General features: G+C 36.1%; 1 protein-coding gene across 1 annotated transcript in view; it reads left to right on the forward strand.

Moving 5' to 3' along the window:
- The window catches only part of STOX2 (storkhead box 2), a 155,359-nt gene that overhangs the window by 124,500 nt on the left and 11,064 nt on the right, over positions 1-19,795 (forward strand). Inside the window, 4 exon segments of the mRNA XM_074273778.1 lie at positions 9,113-9,378; positions 9,380-9,568; positions 9,570-9,687; positions 9,690-11,361. Coding sequence (XP_074129879.1) covers positions 9,113-9,378; positions 9,380-9,568; positions 9,570-9,687; positions 9,690-11,361 — 2,245 coding nt within the window.

The following is a 19,795-nucleotide window of genomic DNA, read 5'->3' on the forward strand; positions in this document are numbered from 1 at the left end:
TTTTTTTTCATGGCCTTCCTAAAATATAGTGTTCAGAAGTGAGCAAAACCCTCGAAGGCAGAGTATACTTTGAACATTACTTTTGTTAATAGAACCAAAGATTTCATCATCTTTTTTGGTTGCCATGTCTTCCTGTTGATTAAAATACTGGATTTGCAGTCTGATCTTCTTTCAACTTCACTTTGCCTGGCCTCATACTTTTCAAAATAAAAACATTGAACAACATAGGACTAAAGACCAGCTCCAGTAAGACCTCCCTCCAAGTTGATATTGATCATGACTCATTATTTTTGGTGTTCAATAACTTTCAGTCAGTTCCAAACATACCTAATTACCATCATCTGTTGCCTAGTACATAACCACTTAATGTTTGTTGATTGATCCAGACTATGTGAACAAGATGGATTGATATAGTCGTACTTACAGAGATTACTCTTGTGTATGGTATTCATATGATCAACTAGTCTATTAATTCTATCTCCCCTCAACAAAAAAAGGAATGCAATGATTCTGACATGATTCATTCTTTTTTTGGGGGGGATTTGATAATATTTTATTTTTCCAATACATGCAAAAATAGTTTTCAGCATTCACCTTTGCAAAACCTTGTGTGACAATTCTTTTTCCCCTTCTCTCTCCAAGATAGTAAGCAATACAATATTGGTTAGACATATGAAATGCATGATCCACTCTTTATTAAATACATGTTTGTTAGGATTACAAGGTGCTAACTCAGATTGTCTAAACAATTCTCTAGCTCAGAGTTTACACCTTTAGTTCACACCTTTAAAAAGAGTTTACACACCTTTAAAAAGGAGCAAGTTCATTGGCTGTAGGAGTTCCCACAAGCCCCTGGGAGTACCCACAAGCCCATTCTCTGGGAGGATAAAAAGAGGAACATTGAGTCTAGAGTCATTCTGGATTGGGTCAAGGAGAAGGACATGTCCTGTGGATTAGCAAGTCTAGCAATCCCACACTTTTGGAGGGGAAGAAGAGGATTCGAGATTCTACTTTCGCTCTGGCTGGAGGCTCCAGAAGCCTCCTAAGAAATCTGCGAATAGAGAAAAAGATTTACAGAAAAGAGACCTCCACCAAGAGAAGGATTATAATTGAGATACAATCAGAACACAACAATTTGGTGCCCAAACTTATTCTGAGCCCTTCAGGGGAGCTAGCCCGGACCTTGACATTTTGGTGCCCGAACAGGGCTCTTAAACTATCAATTCTTATACTTCTGAAATGTTCACAAACCATTCTTTTTTTGAAATTGTATGCACATACTTTTTATAATGTTTACTTTTTTGTTAATTGATACCAAACACAAACATTTCCATTTACAAAATACTGATAAAGAAACTGTAAGTCTTACTGCATATAGCTTGCCTTTTCAAAAACTATATACTTAGGCCATTGTGTTTATTTCTTTTTTATAGCTTTTTATTTTCCTAAATACATGCAAAAATAGTTTTCAACATTGACCTTTTTAAAACCTTGTGTTTCTGATTTTCTCCCTCCCTCCCCTCACCCCCTTCTATGGGAGATAGCAAACAACCCAATAAATATTAAACGTGTACAATTCTTTTAAACATATTTCCAAATTGCTAATGTTGTACAAGAAAAATCAGATCAGAAAGGTGAGAAAAAGAGAGCAAAAAACATCAAGTAAATAAACAATAAAAGAAGTGAAAATCCTATAGTTTGATCCAGATTCATTCTCCCTAGTTCTCCCTCTGGATGATGATGTATTCCATCACAAGTCTATTGGAATTGCCTTGAATCACCACATTGTTGAAAAGTTCATCACAGTTGATCATCAAATAATCTTGTTAATGCTGTGTACAATATTCTCTTGGTTCTGCTCAGTTCATGCTAGTCCTTCTAGGCTGATTATAGAACAATAATATTCCATTACATTCATATACTATAACTTATTCAGCCATTCCCTGATTGATCAACATTCTCTCAATTTCCAATATTTTGCCACTATGACAAGGGCTGCTATAAATGTTTTTGCACATGTATAGCTCTCTTTCTCTTTTTATGATCTTTTTGGGATACCGACTTAATAATGGTATTGCTAAGTTAAAGAATATGCACAGTTTGATTGCTCCTTTGGCCATAGTTCCAAATTGCTCTCCAGAAAGATTGGATCAGTTCACAATCCCACCAATAGTACACTACTATCCCAATTTTCTCACAACCTCTTTAACATTTATCATTTTCCTTTTTTTTTTTTAAATCAACTTAGCTAGTCTAATAGTTATGAGGTTGTACTTCAGAGTTGTTTTAATTTGCAATTCTCTAATCAAAAGTGATTTAGAGCACTTCTTCATATGTCTTATACAGAGCTTTGATTTCTTCATCTGAAAACTACACCTATTCATATCATTTGATCATTTTATCATTTGGGGCTTGGTTTGCATTTCTTATAGATTTGAGTCAATTTTCTATATATTTTAGAAATTAGGCCTTTATAAGAAACACTGGAGGTAAAATTTTCCCCCAGCTTTCTGCTTCCCTTCTGATCTTGGTTGCATTGGTTTTGTTTGTGCAAAACCTTTTTTATGTAATGTAATCAAAATTATCCATTTTCAATCCACTTTTTTTTTTCCTCAGTGGAGTGTTAACTAGGAACTTTTATGGTATTCCTTACCAAAACAGCAGATTTCATCAAATCCATAAATATGGAAAATTGTGATAATGTGTAAGGGCAAGTTGGGTGGGGTCCCACCTCACTCTACCAGCTGGGGCCTTTTGTATTTTAGCTAATTCAACAGCAACAACAACAAAAAGAAACCTTCATAACAGATATACATAGTTAAGCAGAGAGAACCCAACACTAATCAACATTCATAAATGTGTCACCTTCATCTTATCACAAGCTCTGTAACAAGATAGAAGTTCTTTGGTCTTCTGGAAGGATATTGATTGAGCAGAATTCTTGAATTTTTCAAAGTTATTCTCCTTTGTAGTACTACTGGCTGTTATATAAACTGTTTCCTTAGCACTGGTCACTTCTCTCTGTATCAATTTATACTAGTATTTCCAGTTTTCTCAGAAACTAGCATAACACCTGGCACATAACAGGCACTTAACAAATGCTTATTCTTTCCTCCAATTTTGCCATTTTCTGGCACAATAATATTTAATTACATTTATATGCCATAATGTTTTTAGTCATTACCTAATAGATGAATGGTCCCTTGACTTCCAGAGTTGCATCAATATATTCATACATGTAGTAGGTCCTTTTGCCTTTTCTTTGTTCTCTTTGGGGTATATATGCCTAGTAATATCACCAAATAAAACAATATTCACAGTTTAGTGGCATCGGGTGCATATTTTTAAATTACTTTCCCTGAAAAGCTGGACTAATTCACAACTCCATTAACTACATATTAGTGCACTTACTTTTCCACAGTCCTTCCAACAACTATAATTTTTTTTCTTTTGATATCTAATGTATAAGGTGATATGGGAAATGTTTTTCATGATTAGTCTTTTTGAAGCAGAATTAAGGTCGCTGACTCTTTTCAGCCATTTATCACGAAATCAATTTTATTTTTCTTGAAGATGTGATAATCAGTGTTTAATATTTACTTTTCTATTTCCTATTTTTAAGAATCAACAGATGGAGTGGTGGGAGCTATTATAGCATATCTTTGCTCTTTCCTTTAATTTTATCTCTACTTTGACCTTTGTTTTTAACTAGCTGATGGCATAATGGATCACAGTTAATTCTGAAGTAAATGCTATGTTTATAATGAATTTCTTAAATTTAGCATATTGTCAATTTTACTTTATATATCACTCAGTGTTCATCTAGTTTATTGTCTTTCTATCTCATTCCTTGGAGTGGTCATGATTTACAGGTGAAACGTCCTGATTTTGTTCCTCAAGTAGCCTTTGGTTTCTTGTTCTCATTCCTTATTTTCCAACATAGGTTGAAAAATAACTTTCCCAGTGCCCATTTTCATATGGATGTCACTGAATGCTGAAGTATATGTTGGCAGAGGATTTTTGTTAAGTTCTTAATAGGTCTCATATACTTCATCTTCTTCAGTGGATGTTGGCATGTAAGCTGCAATTATCTTCATGGTGGTCTGTTTGCTTATGCTTTTTTTGTGAGTAGTACTGTAAGGTGAGATGACTAAGTATTTTGTGAAATTATGTTTATTTTTGCCTATGGGTGCAGGATAAAACCAGCCCCCTGCCAACTCAGTTATTTGCCTCTCCAAGGAAAACCTGAGAGCTGTCTTTCATTTAACTCTAACTTCATGACAGGATGAATGTCTATGTTGATGTGGTTTAGTCCCTCCAGAAGAATATCAACTGAAGATGCTGAAGAAAAATCATACATAGAGAATGTCAACATTTAAGTTAATGTTTGTAAACAGTCTATGAACTGTATAATTTTTAGATTGATTTTTCCTTTTCCATCATCAGTTGCCATCACCCTGGAGACTGTACAAAACCAAGGGGCATTTTTGGTCTTCCTTCCCTTTAACCCCATTCCATAGATTTCTTGTGGCCACAACAAATTCCTCCTGTGTGTCCAACTTCTGGTCATGTAATCCTTTCCCCATTAATTTAGGCTGGTCTGTTGCTGCGCCCATACTTTAAAAAATGCAGCCTGGCCTGGCTTTCGTAAACTCTTTGGGTCTTTTTCACATTATACTACAACATTGAAGGTAGGACTTAAATGGAGGAAGGTAATAACCACCATATACATAAAGCTTCTAAAACATTTTGAATTCCTTCATAAGCAAGGGAAATTAAAAATAACTCCTGGAAAAAATTTTTGTGTGGCTATCAACTGCTAATTCAGGAAAATAGCTCAAATTTCATATTTCATAGATATGGATACATGGATATATCTACAATAGGGAAAAATAATTAACTCTTCATGCATACCTTAGAATTATAAAAATTATAGGCCATTATTAGATTCATGTATAGTCTTTTACATTGTTGAATAAGGGAAGACTGAAATAAGACTAAAGAATGGAGAATGCTCTCACATCTTTCTATCACCTGACTAGTGAACAATTTCATAAAATTTCATTATTTTGGCTAATGTACTTCTAGAAAGATATTAGAAGGGCAAAAACATGAAATTAAAATGGGGTCGATCTTTGGAGTAATCCAAAGACTTAAAAGAAGTAGATGTTTCTTCTGTTCAGAAAGATTTTTATCACATATATGTTAATTAAGCCTGTGATGCTACTCCATTAATAGTAATCACTGTATGACTTAAACATTCATTAAAGAAGCATTTACACAATGTTGGGCAAACATTATGAATTATTGGTCGTAATTAAATGGGTTTCTCCAAATAAAAGACTACTTTGTGTTAGAAATATAAGCTTTAGCCACATTCTTGGATATTTTATACATTTAAATACTGGTTGGACATTCAAATATTGATTACACAGATATTCATTAGGCTCCTAAAATTGTGCTGAGTATTTTGGGTGGTGCAAAAGAAATATAAGACATCATTGCCCTTAAGGAGTTTACACTCTAATTGAGATAAAACTAATTTTATACTTACAACTAGAATTTCAACCTCACATGGTAACTTACATAATTGAACTTAATATGTACAAAACAATTGTATCTGTTAACTTTCTGGAAATGGTGAGCATTGTATTTTAGGAGTGTGAGGGAGAAACTATTAACTCAGACACAGAAGGGCCTTCTTAGGTGACACCATTAATACTGTTCTGATTGAAGTAGAAAGTTCATAATGTTGAATAGTGGAAATGACATTGAGTAGATTGATTGGGGAAAGATAAGGCTCTGTCCCAAGCTGTCTTCTCTGTCTACAACTCTCTTTATGGTTTCATCAGTTCCTAAGAGTAGGAAATATTATCATTTCTTTGTATATGGCTTCCCCAGTATACATAAGTGTATATACACATACATATTACTCATAAATATAATATAATGTAAAATCTATATATTTACACATACATATATCTACATATGTGTATACAAGTATATATGTATATTCATAGTTTGTCTGCACTTCCCATTTTTGTTCTTTTTATTATCATTTCTACTTCTCCTATGAGTACATCTGGGATTGTGCTATTAGTTTTAAGTATGTTGGTTCTGCTCTCCGTGATGGATAATACAGGCTGTGATAATGATTTTTACAAATTTCACCTATTGTCTTTTGTTTGTTGACCTCTTTCCATTTTCATCCCTAAATATCCTTGGGATGACTTTGCTTAGGTGGATACTTTGCCAAGATTTTTTAAACTAGTTCTACCTTTTACAATTCCTGCTTTATGAGATGAACTTACTCATCATTATCCATCATCCTTTGTCAGATTTTACAAATAAGTTTATAGTCTATCTCGATGTTGCTTTTGGCAGTCATCTCTCCCTGTCTGGCACACAAGTTAGATTGTTTGTTGACTAAGGCATTTTCTAAGCTCTTTGGTATCCTTGTTAATTAGTTTACATTGGTTAAACTAAAATATAAAATCATTATAATCAATATCACTACAATTTCTATGGTCCAGGTTCCCAGTTTTGTTTGTCAATTACTTGTTTAAATGGTTCTATGGTTCTGGATCAGGTTGTTTCAATTGTGTCTTATTCTTTGTCTTTTTTTTTATAATACAAATTCTGATCTTAAGCCTTGCCTGTGCATAGAAACTTAATTCAGGAATAAGACCTATCTATAATCAAAGAAAATGTCTTTTGTCAAAATGTATCTTACTTTACTTTTTGTTGGTATTATTTGGTGTTTACTATGTCCCATGTTTGCTTTTTTCTTTTCCCAAAGAAAGCATTCAAGATATAAAAGCATGCAATTTTTGTGTAATCATTGAGACTTTGGACTTTTGTTCCATATCTTCAACTTTTTTTCACTTTTGCATATAATTACCATTTATCAGAATGTTTATTTAATATAAAGTGTCCTTTTAGTTTTTGTAGAATTTCTTTACCTGTTTTATCTTCATCAATTAATGTTGATACATAAGCTGTAATTATTTTCATGGTATTTTTATTTGGAAACACTTCTCTCTGGCATAATGACCATATGCCCTATTAAGTAAAGTTTAATATTGCCCCTGAACATATAATAAAATCCACTCCACTCTTGTCTCTGAGAATATCTTTGAGTCATTCTTCCATTAGATATAACTTAACTTTTTCTTGTCTTTTTGTTTGTGGCAAGTATGCAAACCATTAGTTGATGATGATCAAAATCTTTAAAAAGAAAAATAGTTGGATCATTTCATAGCTCCACCAACAATGCATTAATGTCCCTATTTCCCCCCATCCCCACCAACATTTATCATTATCTTTTTCTGTCATCTTAACTAATCTGAGAGATATGGAGTGTTACCTGAGTTGTTTTAATTTGCATTTCTCCAATCAGTAGTGATTTAGAGCATTTTTCTTTTTTTTATTTTCAAAATATATGCATAGTTTTCAACATTCCCCCTTGCAAAACCTTGTGTTCCAAATTTTTTCTTCTACTCTTATCCCCACCTTAGACAGCAAGTAATCCAATATATGTTAAACAGAGCATTTTTTTTCTCTTGACTATAGAGGGTTTTAATTTCAACATCTGAAAATTGTCTGTTCATATCCTGTGATCACTTATCAATTGGGGAATGACTAGCATTTTTATAAATTTGATTCAATTCTTTATATATTTTAGAAATGAGGCCTTTTCCAGAAACACTGGCTATAAAAATTTCCCCCAGCTTTCTGTTTCTCTTCTAATACTGGCTGCATTGCTTTTGTTTGTGCAAAACCTTTTTAATTTAATATAATCAAAGTTGTCCATTTCACATTTCATAATGTGCCAATCTTCTTTGGCCATTAATTCTTTCTTTTTTCCAAAGATCTGATAGGTAAACTATCCCTTGCTCTTCTAATTTGCTTATAGTATCATCCTTTATGCTATGAGAGGTTTTAAAAAGCACAAAAACGGGAAATATAGGCTGAAAAATGAGGCACCATCAAAGACCTTTGAGCCTTCCACTAGGAATTTTTACTCATCAGCATTGTGTCAAAAAGGCAAATTTCTCTGAATAATCTGCTTAATATCTACCAGATTCTAGGTTCAATGATATAAAATAGTGCATACTTTCTGCAACTTTAATGAGGTTTCTCTTATTTATTCTATGAAGCACTGTATCCTAAAACTACGATGGGATGCCAGAAGTGATTTACATTTATTGGATATTTAGTTAGTATTTATCTAAGCAGACAGAGGTGCCAAAACTGAGGTCTGTAACCCACCCAAGTACAACTCAAATCAGATTAAAAATAATTTGGAAATATTTAACAAAATAAATAAAAATATGGTAGAACATAAATAATGTTACTATGAAGTTTTCCAAGACAGCATTTGGCCAACAGGAATACTTTTATATGGTTCAATGACCCCCATTTCTATTTTAATTTGACACTGCTGTTGGTCTAGGAGCTTCAAGACACCAATGACTTCATGGTAAGTGCTAAGGCAGGGATTTCTTACCATAATTCTTAAAGATGGTGATAATGATGAAAACAATATGATTTAGCTTGAAAGAACATGGGACCAAGAATTGGGAGAAGTGAATCCAATTTTGATGGCTGATAAGAGGGGTGTGTGTGAGGCAAGATGATCACAAAGGTCCTTTCCTAGATCTAACATTCTATATGATTGTGTGTGTGTGTGTGTGTGTGTGTGTGTGTGTGTGTGTGTGTGTGTATGTATATTTGATGATACCTTTAGAATCTAGAAACATAATTTCACTTCCTTTATATTATGGTCTTGGTCAGTTTTCTCCCACTGGAAAAATGCTCCAGTTGCATCCTGAGGAGTAAAAATTATCATCATGATCATAACATAACATGTTTCTCATTTGGTATTTTGTAATTAGCAATGCTGATATGGATACCTGCATGTTTTAATAGTTAGTTTTGCATTAATTTTTGAACTGTTCCTATACAATGGTTTCTCTTTAACATATTTCCTCTATTTATAAAACACACTTGTGAGGAGGAAGGGAAGGGAGGAAGGATGGTAGGAGAAGACTGCTGAGAAAGGGCCAAGAATGGTCTGTCACTGCTCATCTGTGTCTTGTTTTGGTTTCAGGTGTTCCAACTCCAAGCCAAGAAATCCTCCGGCACACACTGAGCATGCTGGTTCGTGAGAGGAAAATCTACCCCACTCCAGATGGCTATTTTATTGTGACCCCACAGACTTATTTTATTACTCCTTCCCTCATAAGAACTAATAGTAAATGGTATCATTTGGATGAGAGGATACCTGACAGGACTCAGTGTACCTCTCCACAGCCAGGAACCATCACACCCTCCACCTCGGGCTGTGTCCGGGACAGAACATTACCCAAAAACCATTTGCGACTCTTGCCATTGTTGTAGAGAAGACATGCACAGCATGCATGCATCTACACTGCAGAGGAAAGCTGCCAAGGACTGCCCCCCTTCACTATGCCAATTGCCACCCACTGAAAAAAGTAAAAGTACTGTAAATTTTTCTTATAAGACAGAAACGCTTTCAAAACCTAAAGACAGTGAAAAACAGTCCAAAAAAATTTGGGCTCAAGTTATTTAGGCTAAGTTTTAAGAAAGACAAGACAAAACAACTAACTAATTTTTCCGCACAGTTTCCCCCAGAGGAATGGCCTCTGAGAGATGAGGAGACACCACAACAATCCCCAGAGAGGTAGAAATGGAAATTATCAGGCGTATTAACCCAGATCTGACTGTAGAAAATGTCATGAGGCACACTGCACTAATGAAGAAACTTGATGAAGAAAAAGCTCAGAGGAGCAAAACGGGGTCATCTGCCCACCACAGTGGGAGAAGCAAGAAGAGTAGGAACCATCGGAAAACCCATGGGAAAACTCGTTCCCACAGCAAGACGCGGGGGTCCAAAGGAGGAGACCCTTCAGATGGTTCTCATCTTGATATTACAGCGGACAGAGACTATGACCTGAATGACCCTTTGAATCGCTCGCCACGGGAAGGCTGCTTCATCATTGAACACAAGGGGGATCATTTCATTACACACAGCCACCCTAACATGCTTGAGCCTCATTTTCCCATGACGCCAGAATGGGATGTGTCTGGTGAACTGGCCAAGAGGAGGACCGAGATGCCTTTTCCTGAGCCTTCACGGGGAAGTTCTCACTCGAAAGTCCATCGAAGTCACAGCCATACCCAGGATCGAAGGTCCAGGAATGAAAGGTCCAATAAAGCCAAGGAGAGGTCCAGATCAATGGATAATTCCAAAGGCCCTCTTGGTGCTGTGTCTTTAGGGACAACGGAAGACATAGCTGAAGCTTGTAGCCAAGATGACCCAATGCTTAGCCAGTCTTATACTGATGATAGTACTTTAAGGCCTACACAGACTATCAATCACCAAAGGGCTCACATTTCATCCACGAACTATAAAGAGGTGTGTATACCTGAAGTCGTCAGTGGCAGCATTGACCCCTCCAATTCCTGTAGCCTTTCGGAACAAAGCAAACCTCCAGAGAGTTTGCCATCTTATAATGAACTCAATGCCTGTCCAACCAAAGCTTCCATGGATGACTATTTCCAATGTAACACCTCCAGCGAGACGGTCCTTACTGCTCCATCGCCTTTGGGGAAGAACAAAGATGACCCTGATACTCTGACCTTGACGGATGGGATGAAAAAGCTGTCGTCTTCAGAAAGGCAGCCCCAGCACTCCACCAGGGAACCTGTGGTGCACAAAGAGGAGTCGCCCAAAGGGCCAGGGGGAGGCTTGGCAGCAATTTCTGGCCCAGCCACGGACCCCATTGCCAATGGACGGCTGATCCCCCACCATGGAGCAGAGTCAATCAGTCTGGATAAGATATTCAGCAAGGACACCCTCTTCAAACCGCTCCATAGCGCCCTGTCCATGAATAATTATCACAAGCCAACTGTGTCCCTCCTGAAAGCTCACCCACAGTCATCTCCTGATCCATTGCCAGGCCGCTGCGAGATCCTGGAACAGTCCCTGGCAGCCTCCGTCACTCAAGCAGTGCCCCTATCCCAACGACAGCAGGAAGCCAGCGGGAACCAGGAAGCTTCCTTTGATTACTACAACGTCTCTGATGATGATGACTCTGAGGAAGGAGCACACAAGAATACAGAGGAGGAGAAAAATCGGGATGATGTGGGAACCATGCAGTGGCTGCTGGAGCGGGAAAAGGAAAGAGACCTACAGAGAAAATTTGAGAAGAACCTCACACTCCTTGCCCCAAAGGAAACTGATAACAGCAACAGCCAGAGAGCAACACATTCTGCCCGGCTAGACAGCATGGACAGTAGCAGTATCACTGTGGACAGTGGGTTTAATTCACCACGGTAAGAAATGTGTATTGGGATATGTGTGTATGTCTTTCTATATACACAATTACCTTTAATAATTTGGCTACTTTGGGTCAATCAATAAGCATTTTTCACACTTACGGTGTGCCAGGGTAGTGTTAAATCCTGGGGATGCAAAAAAAAAAAAAAAAAAAAAAGGTAAAGGACAAAAGGTAAAAGTTCTACCCTTAAGCACTGTAATGTCTAATTAATGTTAACCAATACTCAGATACTTTCCCAGGATCTGTTCTTTGAATGAGGATTCAGAACTGTGGAACAGTTTTGTTAACAACTTATTTCTGACTTCTTTTTCAGGAACTGAAAAACTCCCCAAAAAACAATGTTTCTGCAGCTGTAGAGATCACCAATCTGGACTGGTGGGTTGGCTCCTCCCCTCAGACCAATATTTGTCTACGATGACCTAGACTGTTTTAACTGAGAGTTTCTGATATCAGGGGGTTTCTTCCTCTGCTGAAGCATCACCAAGTGTTCAGAAAGCTAATTCCCATCCCATCTATACAACCCAACTCATAAAGAGAGACATTCAAAATAATTAGATGGGCATCTCTTTTTAGATACAAAACTAGCTGCTGCAACCACACTCAATCTGCCATATTGCCTTCTCCCACTACCCATATGCTTTCTCTGTTATTCTCCCTTTCATAGTTTTGCCAGGAAACACAATGGAAATAAGGAATTCCCTTCATCCTCAGGTCTCCTTTAACTGATTTTAGAACGCAGGGAAATATGTCAAGTTTTCCTTTCTTATTAAGAAAAAAGGATTTTTTAAAGTGAGTTGAGGGAATCTTTTTGTAATTTCATAAGGGGAAAAGAGTGGGAATTTTTTAAAGCACTTTGCAAACCTTAAAAGAAGTATATAAATGCCACTTGGTTTTTTTGTCCAGTAACTTAATTGATATAAGGCACTCCTGATGAAGAAATATCTTCTATCAATGCAGATCTATAGCCATTCTGCAAATGATAGAAAGTTCTAGATGGAGGGGCCTTTCTTAAATTATTTTTTTGATATTTGAATATCCAAGATAAGTTTTGAGAGTTTTCCAGGGATGGAAAATTAAGTTGCTTGTATAAGAATTGAAACTTGACTCCAACTCTCCTTGCATTGAGGGCTGGTTCTCTGTCTTCTGTATTGCATTGCCTCTGACTGTTGTTATTAGTAATATTAATATTATTTTGAGTTTAATCTATTCCTATTTTTACTATAGAGTTGGTAATTCTAAACTATTTATACATAATGTTCCAAAAGTCTTAGCTTAAGAAAGTTTAAAATTATATTTAAGAGTTTTGCAACACACTATTTCTCTAAATCATGGCTTCTTAAACTTTTTAAAACTCCTTTCACCTGAGAAATTTTTACATGATCCCCAGGCATACATGTATATAAAATAAGTATACAAATCAAACATTTACTAATAATAAATCATAATTTCATGACCCCCACATTCAGTTGTGAGAATATCTCATATAATGTTGCAAATCTTACAGTTTAAGAAGCTAGGGTCTAGATAATAGCCCCTCACTTTTTAGGAAAGCTGAAGGCATTTGCTTTTCTTCCCATTTTTGTAGAGTTTTAAGGTTTACAAAGTGATTTTCCTTACCACAATCCAGGGAGAAGAGGTAGTATAGTCAACCAGTTGTGGTTCTCTTATGTCCATTTCTTGGAAAAGAAGTTGAGGTTGAGAGAGGGTTTAAGTGACTTTATCCAAGGGGGCATAGGTTTGGAGCCAGGATTTAAATTCTGGTTTCAGTGTCCTTTCTATCTTATACTATATGCCATGTACTGTCCAGTCAAGAAGATGACACTAAAAGATCATGTCCAAAGAGGTTTAAGCAATAGTAAAGTAAAAAGTAAAAAAAAAAATTTAAAAAAAAGAAAAAAAGCAAAAAGTAAAACCAGAGAAGAGCTTCTTAGCTTGGTTCCTTTTCAGCCTCTTTTTTGTGCTTAAAGGGCTGACCCGGGGCTCTTATTTTCATCCCACTTTCTGATGCGGATTGGTGACTCTTAGATGCAGAAATACTGTTGGGAGGTCAGCCATTTCTTGAGCTGATTTCTACTTCTCCATTTCTTGATCTCTATTAATATTTTAATCATTACCTGGATAGATTCCTATTTTTAGAATAGAACTAAGCAATAATTTTTATTTTTGTTTTGAGTCTCATTCCATCATTTTTACATGCCTTGGCAGCCCTGGAGTGTCATAAAACCAGGTTTGGGAATCACAGATTTTATATTGTCCATTTTTAAGCCTTTTTAAAAAATCAGTTTCAACAGCCAATTCATCATTTTCTAGGAAACTTATTTTGGACTTTCCCCCCCAATGTGTAATACTGATTTTTTGCTTGTTGTTCTTCTGCTCTTTATCTGTTTTCCTTTCCTAATCTGCCCTTCTTTTCAATTCTGGTAGCAATGGATCCCAGAGAAATTAAACCTTTTAATCTTTAGTCAAACTTGAAATCAGTTCCTGAAAGAAGTGCCTGGCTATTTACCTGAAGCCTTTCTACTGTGTGGTACCTTCATCTACAGGATTTTTTTCCTACCTCTTTTTTTACAAAACCATTTTCAGTACTACTCACAAGGCATTTTCCCAGCATCCTTGGCTCCCATGAAGAAAAAACTAGTAAGGTGTGGTCTTAAAGGGAGCAATTGGAAATTTTTTATACATGTAAAATCATCTCACATTTTCATATGATATAACATGATTAGAAACTTTTTATACAAGGCAAAGAAATAAGAACATTGGAGCCATTGTTTCCCAACAGTGTTACTCATGTTATTATTAGTATAGAGTTTACATTTCGTTTTTGGATTAAGTATGGAAAGGGAGGGGGAATTTTTTTTAACTTGTTATACTTAAAAGTTAATATTTTGAAATACACACACACACACACACACACACACACACACACACACAGCTGACATTTATTTAGCACTTTGATCTTTGCAAAGCACTTTACACATGTTACCTGGTTTGACTCTCACAATTAAGGTAGGTGCTATTATTCTTCCTATTTTACAGATAGGGAACTGAAGCCAAGAGGGTAAGTGAGTTAATTGCTCATTTAAGTTTTAAGTGTTTAAGGCAGGATTTGAAGTTGTGCTGACTATAAAGAATAGCTGTAGTAAATCTCTTGTGTCCCCTTGATGCCTCCATTATTATTTTCTTGGATTGCTCTATGACAATTAGCTCTTAAATCTCCTTTTATTAATATACTCTAAGAGCTAATGTGACCTACCTGAATTTCCTCACTGTTATAATTTAGGATCTTTGAACTGTACTCTGTTGTGTTAGACAGTAATTTGGAATATAATTAAATAATTTTCTCCTCTGTTTTCATCTGTAATTTTATATGCTGAAAAGTGCATTGGCTCTGGAGTCAGAGAAGCTTCCTTTGATATGAACATTGTGACCTTTGGGAGGTCCCTTGGCTCACTTTTAGCCTCAGTTTCCTCACCTGTAAAATAAAGGGGTTGGACTAGATTACTTCTGATTTAGGATTCATTGATCTTTTGTTAAGCAATATTAAATTTAATTAAGCAGTATCTATTGTCTTCTGTGGTCACCTAAGAGGACCACATAAGTATATACTCCCAGAGGAAATGAAGATATACTATCTTAGCCCAATGGATCTGATAATCCCACATTATTAAAGAGGATTAAAGAGAGCTGCTCTCTTTAATATTCTCAGTACCTTGTTCTAGCTTCAGATTTTTGTCCCCTTAAAACCCGGTAGGTTCTAGCCAAGGTGCTGCTTATTATTTTTTTCTTGTTTACACATCTTCCAGCCATGTCTGACTCTTGATAACTTCAGCTGGGATTTTCTTGGCAGTAATACCAAAGTGATTTTCCATTTCTCTCTCCAGCTCATTTTACTCATGAGGAAACTGAAGCAAATAGGGTTAAAGTAATTTTCCCAGGCTCACACAGAAAAGTTAAATGTCTAGGACCAGATTTGAACCCAGAAAGATGAGTCTCACAAAGATTCACCTCTATACCCTGATAATATACTGGAGAAGAAGGGTGTCAGTGAAAGATGATACCTAATGCTAATAAGTGACACTTGTATCTTAAAACACATGCCAGGTACCATGCTAGATACAAAAATGGAACTAAAACAGTTCCTCCCTTTTATGAGCTTATGTTCTATTAGAAATGATAAATGTGCTCAAATGATAAATGCTCAAAAACTGAGCCAAGAAAAATAATTGATAATTACAATATAAATACAAGTCCTAGCGCTGGATTTTCATTGCTGTCTAGAGAATTCACAGGTAAGTACCATTTCTCTAAAAAGGCAGTTTGGGACACTATCTGCAACTTATAGCCTCAAAATTTTGCTTAGAGCACTGAGAGAGGTTATATGCCTCTATCCAGTCACATAGCCCATATGTGTCTGAGGTTACATCAGCACCCAGGTTCTACTGCCTTCAAGACTGCTCTCTATCTACTATATCATGTCAGTTCTCATAATTTTAATCTCCAAAGACATAAATAACTGAAGTTGCCAGACAAATTTCTAGGAATACTGTATAAAACACAAACAAGATATATTTAACATATTCCAAACACAACTAGTTCAATGAAGTGTAAATGTTTGTCAGCATTGTGAGCAAACCAGGTCTTCTGATCTGGGGACCTTAGGAATGAATAGAATTGAATCTGACACATAATAGAGAAATAGGAACTTTAATTGGAGGGGAGTATTCTTATAGTGCATGTTTCTGATTGGTCATGGTTTCTATTCATGATTTTGTGCTCAGAGTAATCATTTTAGATATACAGACAGTATTAATATATCAAATGGTTCTACCCATCAGGAAAGATGATAAATTCCCCAATACCTCAGTGTTTTCATTGAAAATAACACCAATATAGAATGAATATATATATATATATATATATTGCATACACAACCTATTATTCAGCCCCTAAATGAAATATCTTTTTAAAATGTGGTATCCTGATCATGCCAGTAGATCTTGAAAGTTTTCCCCTCATTGCCTAAACCACAGGGTGAAAGATTAGCCATGGCAAGCCTACAAGACAAATGTGGATTGAAGTCAGGTTTTCAAATATGATCTCAGATTCTTTAAGTCAAGTCTCTTAATCTCTGCTTTTGCCTCAATTTCCTAACTATAAAATGGAGATTAAAATAGTATTTAATATTATAGGGTTTATTAATAATAAATAAGGTTGTTCTGAGGCTGAAATTAAATATTTGTAAACACCTTATAATTTAATGGGAGAAAGCAATCATGAAGCAGAAAATAAGGGAAGGCAGGATAAGAAGGCACCCAGGGCCATGGTGACATTTAGGAAAGTCAGATGGGAAATAAAGAGAAAGCTGACCTGGATCCTCTCCTTAAATGGAGATTATGGAAAGTTGGGTCTCTAGTTCCATCAGAGACTAGCAAAAAACCCAAGGACAGATGATACTGAAAGAGGTGTCAGTTTGAGCTGATGAAATCTGAGAAATTGAGAGTGGAGGGATGATCCATTATCCTCCAGAAAGCTAGGAGTGTTGCAAGGTGGGAAATAAAAGCACCCATTCTAAGTCCCAAAAAGTCCGTGCTTGATATGAAGCCACATTGATTATGCAACAGGGAAGTTCAGAGTCAAGCCTGTTACAAATTTAGGATCAGATCTTATCCAACCCCATGTGGTAAGGATGGACAAGTCCATTTACTTTGTAAGCTTACTTCAAATAATAGACCTTTTTTGATAGCTTAGTTATATCTTAATTAGTATGAATAATGAATTCCATGAAGAGGTCACACTATTCTAATTTGTAACCACACATTTTCACTAGACTGGAACCAATTATCCATATCTTATATAACTCGAACTTTTGAAATAGTGCAAATAAATGCAACCACTTTATGGAATTCATTATTTTACCAATTGGAGTCTAGCTGGGATATCAAATAGAACAATTACTTTTGATTAAAAAATAAGGCATTTGAAAAAAGATCATTTATAAAAAGCATCTTCTTTTACCCCTTACCCAAAAGTAAAAAAGCAATTTCATTAAAGGAAAACTCCCCCAGTAACCTCCTGAGAAGTCTGCTACCTTAAAGGAAAGGGAAACTCCATAATGTGATATGCCCTTGTTAATGTTCTGAGAGACAAAATTAAATAGGTCCTCAAGGACATTATGACAATAAAATCCTTTGAGGGTTTACATGAACCAAAACCTACTTTCTCAAAAATTAGTTTTTAGATTATCTTCAAAGTCCTGATTTTTCACTTACAAAAAATCTGATGGTGGATCATAATGTATGCCTTTAAAGCCCCTCTATTTTGATGAAACAATTTGGTAGTGATAGAATGGCTCTCTTATATAGCATCCACAACCCTTCCATTAATGGTCTAAATGCATGGTAATATCTACCATGTACTCACCTTTTGCTCAAGCCAAATGTTTGCCTTACTCCAGGAATGACTCTCCCTTGATGTGGAAGGATAGGAAAACAGACACCTCAGAAGTGGTTGTGATACATTCTCAGGACCCAGGAAAAGCAAATTAGGAGATGGATGTACTCCAAATCCTTGGGAACAGAGGAGTGCTGTTGTCATAATTTCTCTTGCTATGCATTTATCTTCAGAAGTGATACAGAGCCCAGTACAGCGGATGGCAGTCTGCCAGCATTGAGCTAGAGTGGAATTGGCACATGATATTTTGGCTATCTCATAACTCTGATTTTCAGGTTTTGTAGAACATAGTGAAGTCTGAGCCAAAAGCAAGGTCCATTCTCACTCCAAATTCAGATTTTTTACTTCTAAGTAGTACTCATTCCTGATTTCTACACTTCGCAGACTGGCAATGTCTCCTCTGTGGTGGTGAGGGCTTGGGGAGACTTCCTTTCATTGACACTGAACACAGTTTGTCTTTCCCTGAGTCTTTGACCTTTGTTGAGTTGCTGGGGCCAAAAGCATTTATCACCCTGTGGTGATAAGCTGGTGTTCCACTTACACACAGTTTGTCATTTGGCTGGTGCCTAGAGCCTTTCAGGGTGGAAATGCACTAACCCTTAGAAATACTAACACCAAAACCAAACGATTTCTGACCTTGGAGTTTTTGATGGAAGAAACAACCTGTATGCCTATTAGTAATTACAAAAATACATGTAGTTAATAGAAGGTATTTGAGTGGTCTGTAACAGGTAGGGTGGAAATATAATAATAAAATAATTAGTATTTAATATAGTTCTCTTTGTGAAGCATCATTTGATAATATATTTATATTTTATTTCATTTGATTCTCACAAGTAGTCTGGGAAGCAGTTTCTATTATGTCCCCATTTTTACAGATGAGGAAACTGAGGCAAACAGGTTAAATGATTTATCTAGGGTTACACAACTAGGAAAGGTTTGAGGCAGGATTTGAATGTGGGTCTTCCTTATTGCAGGTCCAGTGCTCTGCCTTTAGCAGCTGAAGAAGGAAAGGGAAAACTTTGGGTCTTGAAGAGAGGCCCAGAAATTTGAAGACCTGTCTCCAGCTCTGTCTTCTCTAGAGCCTCCACCCCCTTTATACTCCAATACAGCTTCCAGAACAGAAAGGATACTTGAATAACTCAAAATCTTTCACTGCTAGTACTACCATAGTTGGGATATATTCCTACAATCCCACACCCAGAATGCTTTGCAGATAGAAACATTTAATTCACAAGTTTTTTGAGTATTATTTATAGAGGATTTATATTCATAGTATGTTGCAAGTTAAATAAGATAGATTGGGGAGTTGGGGGGAGGGCAGGGAGAATTTAGCTCAGGGAAATTAAATGCTATAAAATATAGCATCATTTTTCTGGGAAAAAATGCATTCCAAATGACAATCAATGAATCAATTGCACATACTCACTTTTACATAGGACTTTAAAGTTTGCAAATTATTTTTACCTATGTTAATTATCTCCTTTGGTCTTTGCAAGAATTCTGATATGTGCTATTATTATTCCCATTTTACTAGCAAGTAAACTAAGGGGTAGGGTCTGAACTTAAGTCTTCCAGACCATCTTCCTATCCACCACACCCCGGGTACCTAGAATTTATTAAGCTCCTCCTACATGCCACTCACTATGCTAAATGGTGAAGATTTAAAAAAAAAAAATCAAAACTCCCTGCTCTCAAGGTATGTACTTCTGTCAGGAGAAACTACATGCAAACATAAAATATGCAAATTCAAAAGGGGAAAATGACACTTGATCTGCTCTTTTAAGGAAAAGAGAGAAGTTCTAAGAAGCAGATGGGAGGAAAGAGTATATTGCATCCTGGAGTGGTGGGCATGCAAAGGAGTAGAGAAAGATGACAGTGTCACGCAAAATTCTTTTGTAACACTAACTAAAATTTTGGGGGAATTATATGCACAGTTCATTTAATATTTTTTAAAAGGTTTTAGGAATGGTAATCAG

The sequence above is a fragment of the Sminthopsis crassicaudata genome, chromosome 6 (genome assembly GCF_048593235.1).
Source record: "Sminthopsis crassicaudata isolate SCR6 chromosome 6, ASM4859323v1, whole genome shotgun sequence".
Lineage (NCBI taxonomy): Eukaryota > Metazoa > Chordata > Mammalia > Dasyuromorphia > Dasyuridae > Sminthopsis > Sminthopsis crassicaudata.